This window comes from Sceloporus undulatus, chromosome 3 (genome assembly GCF_019175285.1).
Source record: "Sceloporus undulatus isolate JIND9_A2432 ecotype Alabama chromosome 3, SceUnd_v1.1, whole genome shotgun sequence".
In the NCBI taxonomy this organism is placed as follows: domain Eukaryota; kingdom Metazoa; phylum Chordata; class Lepidosauria; order Squamata; family Phrynosomatidae; genus Sceloporus; species Sceloporus undulatus.
This window is the reverse complement of record NC_056524.1, coordinates 267,397,624-267,407,652: the sequence shown is the minus strand read 5'-3', so window position 1 is coordinate 267,407,652 and position 10,029 is coordinate 267,397,624. Positions and strand designations below refer to the sequence as shown.

General features: G+C 44.8%; 1 protein-coding gene across 3 annotated transcripts in view; it reads right to left on the bottom strand.

Moving 5' to 3' along the window:
* FGF12 (fibroblast growth factor 12) overlaps positions 1-10,029 on the bottom strand; it is a 294,978-nt gene that overhangs the window by 77,232 nt on the left and 207,717 nt on the right. For all 3 annotated transcript variants that reach the window (XM_042460904.1, XM_042460903.1, XM_042460902.1), the window contains one exon: positions 1,564-1,667. In XM_042460904.1, coding sequence (XP_042316838.1) covers positions 1,564-1,667 — 104 coding nt within the window. The remainder of the gene's footprint in view (positions 1-1,563; positions 1,668-10,029) is intronic.

Genomic DNA, 10,029 nt, shown 5'->3' with positions numbered 1-10,029 from the left:
CATTCAACAATTGATTTAATGGGCCTACTCTATTTGGGATTAACCAAGATTTCAATCCAGCTTCAGTCCCAACCAGGGAAACCCATTCAATCAATGGGATTTACCTATGTATTGACTCACCATTCAACAATTGATTTAATGGGCCTACTCTATTTGGGATTAACCAAGATTTCAATCCAGTTTCAGTCCCAATCAGGGAAACCCATTCAATCAGTGGAATTTGCCTATGTGTTGACTCACCATTCAACAACTGATTGAATTAAACTACTTTTCTTGGGACTAAACAATAGCAACAGCAATAGCAGCTTCATTCATATACCACTTCATATCACATCAAGTATTCTCTAAGTGGTTTACAACTGTGAGATAACTGCCCCCAACAAGCTGGGTACTCATGTTAGCAACCTCAGAAGAAAGCCAGGCTGAGTTGACCATGAACCCCTGGCTGGGATTGAATTTACAACCTTGTGGTTTGTGAGTGAGTGGCTGCAGTACCAGCATTTATCCACTGTGCCATCAGTGCTTAAACTAGTTGTTAAACAAGAGGATGCCAATCTGTTGTCAGTCCCAACCAATCAATGGGATTTACTTATGTATGTTGACTCACCATTCAACAATTGACTGAATAGGTCTACCCTATTTGGGATTAAGAAACAACATGACAGCCAGTAACTGAACCCTACCATTAGTCCCAGCCAGAGTAGCTCCATTCAATCAATTGGATTTATCTACATGTTGACTCACTATCCAACAATAGATTCAGTTAATTTACTCTGTGTCAAAGTAATCAGTAGGATTTGGGCCAAGGGATCTTGCAACATTTTTTAGACTAACTGTGCAAAAGAAGTTGTAGCATGAGCTTTAGCAATAGCATTTACATTTCTATACTGCTTCATAGTGAACTCATTACTCTCTAAGTGGTTTACAATCTACTAGCCATTGCCCCCAACAAGCTCGGTATTCTTTTTACCAACCTGGGAAAGGATAGAAGTCTGAGTTAACCTGGAGCCCTCTGGGATCAAACTCACAACATTGTGGCTGCAGTACTGGCATTTAATCATTGTGCCACCAGGGCATACACTTGGTCTATCTCCTTGGATTCATCACAGGTAGTAGACCAAGCCTATGAAAGCATATGCTACAATGTCTTCCATTCAATTAGTCTCAAAGGTATTACAAGGTCCCTTTGCATACTGATATTCCAGACTAACACAGCAATGTCTCAGGTTAGGCCAGTACAGTACTGGCGTAAATGTTATGGAGGCATATTTTAGGTGTTTGAAGCTGAGAAAACAGATCATTGAGATACACTCAAAGTGATTTGCATATGAGCACATACAGAAAATGATGAGGTACTAATCTATTACATATTGCAGACATTGTCATTCAGGATCCCTTCCCACTGGCCACACTGGATGAGGATTATGGGAAGTCCAAAACATCTGGATGATCAAAGGATGAGAACAAATTCCTAGATTAAGAACTTAACTTGGAGACTCTCTCCATGAGCAGTTTTACTTCACTGGCATCAGAGGTGCCCTCAAAGCCATGCAGGGAACTTACTGAGCTGTAGAGATACCCCTCGGCATTCATGGCCACATAGAGGCCCGCCTTCACACCTTGGATGGCTACCACACGAAGACCCACTGGAATTAGATTGAAGAGGGCTGTAGAAGAGAAAAAAGGGAACAGGAGGAAGGACACAAATGAGTCAGCAGCCATAAAGGAACAAGAAAACATCATCAGGTCTACCACCTGAATCCCAGCCCAGAAAGCATCACAGAACAGTCCCCTCTGTTCCAGGGGCATCTTTAGGCAGGTGTGGGGAGTGCAGACCATACTGGGTGAGACTCTAAGTGGGGTTACACCATTGCACCACAAATGTTGCAGGCATGGGGTGAGGTTTGGCTCAATGGACAGAGAAAGAAGTTCCCTCATAGTCACCATTAGCAAGTGTGGGCAGCATTTTCTTCTGCATCCACTGAGCCATGGCAGACATGGACACCTCTGCATCCTCCACCTCCTTTTACCATCTACCCAAATGCCCTTCCAGACCTGGAAGAGACTGCAAGGTGGATATGAAAGGGAGGTGAAGGAAGGGGAGGCAGTTAAGAAGCACTAGTTGGCAGAAACATGTAATTGGTGCCATTGCTTCTGCAACTGCCCATCTCTTTGGGAGTCTCTGGTGCCACAAAGAAATGAGCAGTAGCAGCAGCAGTGGCAGAGACATCATTATTTTTGGTCGAGCATACCCCCCTGATATGAATATCCCCTGGATATGAATGATATGCTCTTGTCTGTGTGTGATCCCTGCCTTGCTTGTGATGCTATTGTTATTGTCTGACATTGATTTTTATCGTTTTTAGCAGTTTTTAATTTAATTTTTAGATACATACTTTGTTATTTTACTTAGTCTGTAACCCCGCTTTGTTCCAGTGGGAGAGGCGAGGAAACATAAATAAAAATTTATTATTATTATTATTATTACTACTACTACTACTACCATGGCTCAATGCTATGGAATCCTAGGAGTTGTAGATTCGTGGGGCCCCAGATATCTCTTGACAGGGAAGGCTAAATACCTCACAAAACTACAAATCCCAAGATTTCATAGCAATGAGCTCTGGCAATTAACGTGATGTCAATCTGTTTTCTTCCTGCAGTGTGGAAACATCCTTACCCATTAGTATTTTAGCTTTTGCATTAAGAGTTTTTGGATTGTTGCTCCCAATTGTGTTTGCAGGTAGAAGACGGTGTGATGGAAAGCAGATAAAATGAAGTGCTCAGCCAAAACACACAGAGAGGAAGACATATGTCTGCATATGAATATGAATATGTATGTAGATATATGAGTGCAAATATATACGCACACATATACACAAACACAGAGAGACATGTTTGCATGCATCTAGGCTTGCCATATCCCGCCTGGGGGTGGGACTTTCCCGGTTTGGGGCGGGTCCACACGGTCCCGCCCCGGTTTGCCCCCGCCCCCAGGCAGGATGTGGCAAGCTGAGGGAGGCTTTAGTCGCCGCTTGGGCCTCTGCTCCCCCCGCCGCGATCGCGGCGAGCCCGGAGGCCCAGGCGGCGACTGAACCTCCTTAAGGCAGAGGCTTTTCAGTCGCCGCTTGGGCCTCTTCCCCGCCGCGATTGCGGCGAGCCCGGAGGCCCAGCGGGCGACTGAAAGCCTCCTTGAAGGGGCGGATTTCAGTCGCCGCTTGGGCCTCTTCCCCGCCGCGATCGCGGCGAGGCCGGGGGCCCAGGCGAGGCTTTCCCCGCGCCGCTTGGGCCTCTGCTCCCCGCTGCGATTGCGGCGAGGCCGGGGGCCCAGGCGGCGATCTGAAGCCTCCTTAAGGCAGAGGCTTTCAGTCCCCGCTTGGGCCTCTTCCCCGCCGCATCGCGCGAGCCGGGGGCCCGCGGCGACTGAAAGCCTCCTTAAGGCGGAGGCTTTCCCGCGCGCGCTTGGGCCTCTGCCCCACCGCGATCGTGGCGAGGCCGGAAGCCCGGCGGTGACTGAAAGCCTCCTTAAGGCAGAGTCTTTCAGTCGCTGCTTGGGCCTCTTCCCCGCCGCGATCGCGGCGAGGCCGGGGCACGGCGGAGGCTTTCCCATCGCCGCTTGGGCCTCTGCTCCCCGCCGGGGCCCAGACGGGGAGGGAATCCTTCTCTCAGGGAGGCTTTCCCTCCGCCTGGGCCTGGGCCTCGCTGCGATCGCGGCGGGGGCGGAGCCCAACGGCGAGGGAAATGGAAGGACTAAAAATTGCAAATGTAGGACACATGTTTGTGTGTCCTACATTTGAAATTTTTGTCCTACATTTTTCCCGGTTTCAAGGTCCGGAGGTATGGCAACCCTACATGCATCAGAGTTGTTCTAAGTAATGAGGGATTTAAAGAAATCTTAGAAATTAATCGAATGAGAAAGGCTGTTTTGGCAAAGATGTGGTGCAGTGACTCAGATTTCAAGACTAGGGCTGCAGGAGACCAGCGACTGAATCTCTGCTTGGCCAGAGAAACCCCACAGGGTGAGCCTGAGCAAGTCACACTCCCTCAGCCTTGGCTGTTTGCAAAGGCAAATTCCCTCTGAATGAATCATGCCAAGAAAACCCTGTGATAGGCTCACCACAGGGTGGCCATAAGTCCAAAATTACATGAAAACACACAACAACAAGAATAACAACAATCTTAGCAAATAAAGACACATAATCCATTCCCATTACCCATTATTGTGTCTGAAAAGTAACCCACCGTTGTTGTTTATTAAATTCTATGGTTCACTTTAGCCTGTTGTAGTGGTTTGAACATCACACTAGGACTCTGGAGACCAGGGTTTGAATCCCAGTTGGGCCATGGAAACCCACTATGTGAGCTTGGACAAATCACACACTCTCAGCCTCAGAGAAAGGCAATGGCAAACCCTCTTTGAAGAAACTTGCTAAGAAACCCCAGTGATAAGGTCACCATAAGTCAAAAATGACTTGAATTCACACAATAACAACAACAACAACAACAACAGGAGACTAGGCTGCTATCCTCCCTGCTCTCCTTTCACCAAAACAGGTAAAAACCATTTTGTTCAAACAGGGATTTGATAATTAATTGTTTGTGTTTGCATGTGTGTGCATGTATGTGCCTTCAAGTCACAACTCCATGAATTTCACAGGAAGGGATCCATCCTCAGAGGTGGTTAATCCAGTTCCTTCCACTGAAATGCAGCCTCCAGCACTTGGGATTTCCTGGTGGTCTCCCACCCAAGGACTCACCAGGGCTGGCATTGCTTAGCTTCCAAGATTCAATATTTTAAATACGGACTTGAGCATCCATGGTTTTTAGCATCTGTGGGGAGTCCTGAAACCAAACTCTGCAGATACTGAGCGATCCTGAATTGCAAAGAATACCAAATTCAGGAATTTCCATGCTTCTGGTCCTAACACAATACCACTGTATTTCCAATTTCTATGTATAGTTGGGTGTGTTTAGACTGGGTGACATGACAACCATATTTAAATATTTGAAGGGACATCATACTGAAGATGGAGTAAGCTTGTTTTCTGCTGCTCCAGAGAACAGGACCCAGAGCAATGGATTCAAACTACAGTAAAAGAGATTCTACCTAAACATTAGGAAGACCTTCCTGAGATTAAGAGATGTTTGATAATGGTATACACTGCCTCGAAGTGTGATAGAGTCTCCTTCTTTGGAGGTTTTTAAACAGAGGCTGGAGGGACATCTGTCCCAGACAGGGCTTGAATGGTGTCTTTCTGAATGACCAAAGGGGGTTGGACTGGATAGCCCTTGTGGTCTCTTCCAACTCTAGGATTCTATGAGTTTCTGTCAAAACATTAGGAGGATCATCTTGACTGTGAGAGCTATTCGAGAATTTAAAGGACCACCTCAGAAACTGGGGGACTCTCATTTTTATGGGAGGATTTTAATGAGAGATTACATGGCCATCTCTCAGGTGTGCTTTACCTGTGGATTCCTCCATGGCAGTGAGTTTGACTTGATAGTGCCTTCCAGCTCCAAGATTTTACAGCAACATCCATGCATATCCATGTTCACTGCACCCAAATGGCATTGCAGGCATGACTCTGCTTCCATAAGCTGAGCTGAATACGGCTGCTACCTTGAACTGATTATTGACGGCTGAATATTTCCAGCCACTTTCCTAAGCGTGCATAAGACACCAGAAGGATTATAGAGTAAAAGCACTGAAATATAAGCCTGCTGCCTGCACCCATTCTACCTGGCTTTTCTATGCAGACTCCTATGGCTGCTTTTCATTCAATGACAAGTCTTGCATAGGACTCCTGTGCAATGTTACTTTTTGGTCTCAAATCTCACAATAGATAACTGGTCCGAGACAGGTGTGAATCCAGAATTCCCTGACTGGACTTAGATGTGGATTTACACACACAAAAAGAGGAAGATTTTAAACAAGGGTTAAGAAGAACAGCTCTCAGGTCATCTTCATTTGGAGAAAGCAGTTTGGATGAGTCAACAAATCCAATTATGTTTAGATTTCAAATGCTTGAAATTTAAAAATCACTATCAACAATAATAATCTGAGTCTGACCAAAAGAGCAAAACTTTACTCCATGAAAAGTAGCCAGTGCTCTTTATAAAGAAAATTATAATTAGTCACAAACGAATGAGATGAGAAAATAGTGTCTCAACAGATCAAGACACACCAAACTAATAATAATAATTGCAAGATCTTTCCAATTTAAATACTTTTTTTAAAAAGTGAAGAAGAATGGTTTGCAAAATAATAATAATAATAATAATAATAATAATAATAATAATAATAATAATAATAATAATGGGGGGCAGGGTTACACCAAAGGTGTGCAATTTTTTTACATGCAAATTAATTTTGTGTAGAAAAGTCCCACAAGGAAAAAATAAACAAAAACCTGTCCCCAAAAGCAAGAACGTTCTTGTCATGTCATTCTGGAAGGGAGAAAACTTTTGGAATATTTTATGTCTGCATACCAGAGTGAGATAAGTGAAATATTTGCATTTCTAGTCTAGGCACATACACTGTTTCTAAACCTTGGGTGCTACAGCAGCCTGCCCAAACCTTGCAATTAACAAGTCTATTTATAAGCACTTTTGATGGAGAGAGAGGGGGTGAAAAGTGAAGCACATCACCACTGATAATGAAGGTAAATGGCTGCCATCACTCATCCTCTACCATCCATTTGTCTTGTGATGAAGGGCTGTCTCACAGACTGCTGAGGACAGGAAAAATAATGCTCTTCAAGATCAACATACAGAATCTAGCTGCAGATGTAAGTTCCTCCACTTTCTGATGGTAGTTCACTAACCAGCCCAGCCATCTACCCACCCACTCCCACTGCATCTTCAAGTCAGAGCTTGGTCAAAAATTGTATGGCCATGTGTGTGTGTTCAAGCAGCACCATAGTGATGCCAAGGAGGAACATGGTGGCACAATAGTAGAATCACAGAATCACAGAGTTGGAAGAGACCCCAAGGACAATCTAGTCCAACCCCTTCTGCCATGCAGGAATACACAATCCAAACCCTCCCTGTGACAGATGGGCCATCCAGCCTCTGCTTGAAAACTTCCAAAGGAGACTCCACCACCCTCCAAGGCAACAGTGTCTTCTACTGTCATACAGCTCTTGTCCTCAGGAGGTTCTTCCTAATGTTGAAGTGGAACCTCTTTTCCTGTAGTTTGAACCTACTATTCTGTGTGCTGGTCTGTGGAGCAACAGAAAACCAGTTTGCTACATCCTCAATATGACATCCCTTCAAATACTGAAACATGGCTATCATGTCACCTTCTCTTCTCCGGGTTAAACACTCTCAGCTCCCTAAGCCACTCCTCATAGGCTTTGGTGGTTTCCAGACCTTCAACCATTTTGTTGTCCTCCTCTGGACACACTCCAGCTTCTCCACATCAGTTTTGAATTTGGTACCCACAACTGCCCATAGGTGAGTTCTGACCAAAGCAGAATAAAGTGATACTATTACTACCCTCTATCTAGACACTATATTGATGCAGCCTAGAATCACATTGGCTTTCTTAGCTGCTTCATCACACTGTTGACTCAGCCTGTTCAGCCGGTGGTCCACCAAGACTCTCAGATCCCTTTCACATGTACTGTTGTCAAATCAGGTGTCCCCCAACCTATATCTGTGCATTTCTTATTTTCCCTCTAAGTGTAGTACCTTACATTTCTCCCTGTAGAAATTTATTTGGTTAGCTTTGGCCTAATTCTCTAATCTGGTAAGGTCATTCTGAATTCTGATCCTGTCCTCCACTAATCCTTCATGTACTAGAAGAGGGCATGCATGAGACAGCTGGTGGAACTACTTAGCAGGGGAGCTGAGAAGCAGTTTCTGGAGCTGAAAGTATCCATTTTTTTGTTCTAAAGAAATCCACTGTATAGAGACAAAACAAATGATGGCATAGCCCCATTGGCAAAGGGGAGTTCAGTGAACAGGAGCACAGTGAACAGAGAAAGAAAAACTGAGGCATTTTGCTTCTGTGTTTTGTGAGTGAGCTCAAAGATGGGGCCTGGAGTTCTTTGATGCTACTTGTATGGGGCAAAAAAATATGGATGGCGAGGGAGCTGCTGCCTTGAGCTGCAACATCTGTGTTACATTTGTTTTCTTTCCCAAGGACACGAAAGATTGCAAGCACAAGCTGGTTATTCTGCTGGAAGAGCAAGTGAAATAGCTTGAGGCCCATGTATCTACACACCAATCTATCAGGGAGGAAGAAACATCTTAAATAGAAGCTAGTTGGCCATCTCTCAGGAGTGCTTTTGCTGTGGATTCCTCCAGGGCCCTTTCAGCACCTTCTAATCCAAAAATGTTATAATTCTGTGATGTGAGGCTGATCAATATGCACCCATTTCACTTTCCTGCCCAAAATGCTTTGGCTGCAAATCAGGATCTATTTTGCAAAATGGGCCACCAGTTCTTAGCTCCTCCAAGCATATTTTAAGGCTAAGCCTCCCCAGAGGAGATGCATTAAAATATGCACCCAGTTGATGATGAATTTCAAATATTAGCAGTTCCTCCTTATTTAAATAGCAGCATTTTCATTAACAGTCTAAGGCTGCTATAGATGTGTTGGAAGAGTGGCTGTTAATTTGTACCACAGATGTTTGCCTTGCCAGATTCAATCAGAATTAATGTATTGGGGGGGGGGTATTTTGCTACACCAGAGTCCACAAAAGCACCTTCTTGGATAATCTGCACACTGCCGACAGGTGTGGTTGTGCATTCCTTCCTTCATCAACTTCATTTAACCTCAGCAGACAACTCTGTGGTGGCATGTCCAGTTCCTTTAAGTCAACTGACTTGGCCTTTGAATGGACAGGCACCGGAATGACCTAACCTGTCGCACCATGAAGATGCTACTACACCACGCAGATGGGCTTTGAGTTCAGGTCAGTGTCTTTTTCAATTCAAAATGTCGATTATGACCTGTACAGCTCAGGTCCAAGTTATCTGAAGGAATCATTTCTCTCTATAACAGCCTGGAGATTATCACACAAGAGGGACAGCGTCCTTCTCCTGTCCTTAAACTTGGTGTGATTGCTGTCCCTCCCATGTGATAATCTCCCCTGTCTCTGTTTTCAGATCTTCTGGGGAAGCCCTTTGGTGGAAACCCAAGCGACAGGACCTTCTCAGTGACTGCTCCCAGGCTCTGGAACTCCCTTCCTTGAAAGGCAGATGAAGACCTTTTTGTTTTAGCAGCCTGATTACTCAGGAAGAAAAGGGCCTTTCACATGCTGTGATGTTTATGTATGTTTATCTTTTTAGTGGGTATGCTTTTAATGGTTCTAATTTTATTGACCATTTAATCTTTTTCACTTTTGTATGATGTAAGTCCTTAGCTGTACTGGATTTAATTGTAAGGTTTGGGCAGGCTGCTATAGCACACAAGGTTTAGAATTACTTTATGGGCTTAGACTAGAGATACAAATATTTCACTTATCTCACTCTGGCATGCACACATCAAGGATTCCAAAAGTTTTCTCCCTTCTGGGATGAGATGACAAGACCTTCACTGCTTTTTGGGGTACTGTTTGTTTGTTTGTTTTGCATTGTGGGACTTTTCTACACAAAACTCATTTGCCTGAACCTTGAAAGCAGCCCTTCAGACTCAGGGCTATTCCTGTAATATTCCAGTCTGGAACTGCCCCAGATTCTTCCCATTACCTCCACACTCTGGAGTGATGCACGGTGACTGTCTTCATACATGCACCTCTATATTGCCCGCTGCTGCTGCTGCCATAGATCACTCCCTCTAAGGTCAGAAACAAGATGATGCGCATCAATCGTATGGCTGGGCTCCTTTTTGTGACCTCAGACGGCACCAGCACCAGTGTCAGTGAATGGCACAGTAGGGATGTGTGTATAGATAGCTGCCCGGTGTCGCTATGGGGTGCTCTGGGGTTTTCTGCAAAATCCAGAGCAAAAGGTAACTGTTTAAAAACTAGCTCAATGGAGGGATGGGCCAGATTCATTATGGAATCATGAAGTCATGAAGAC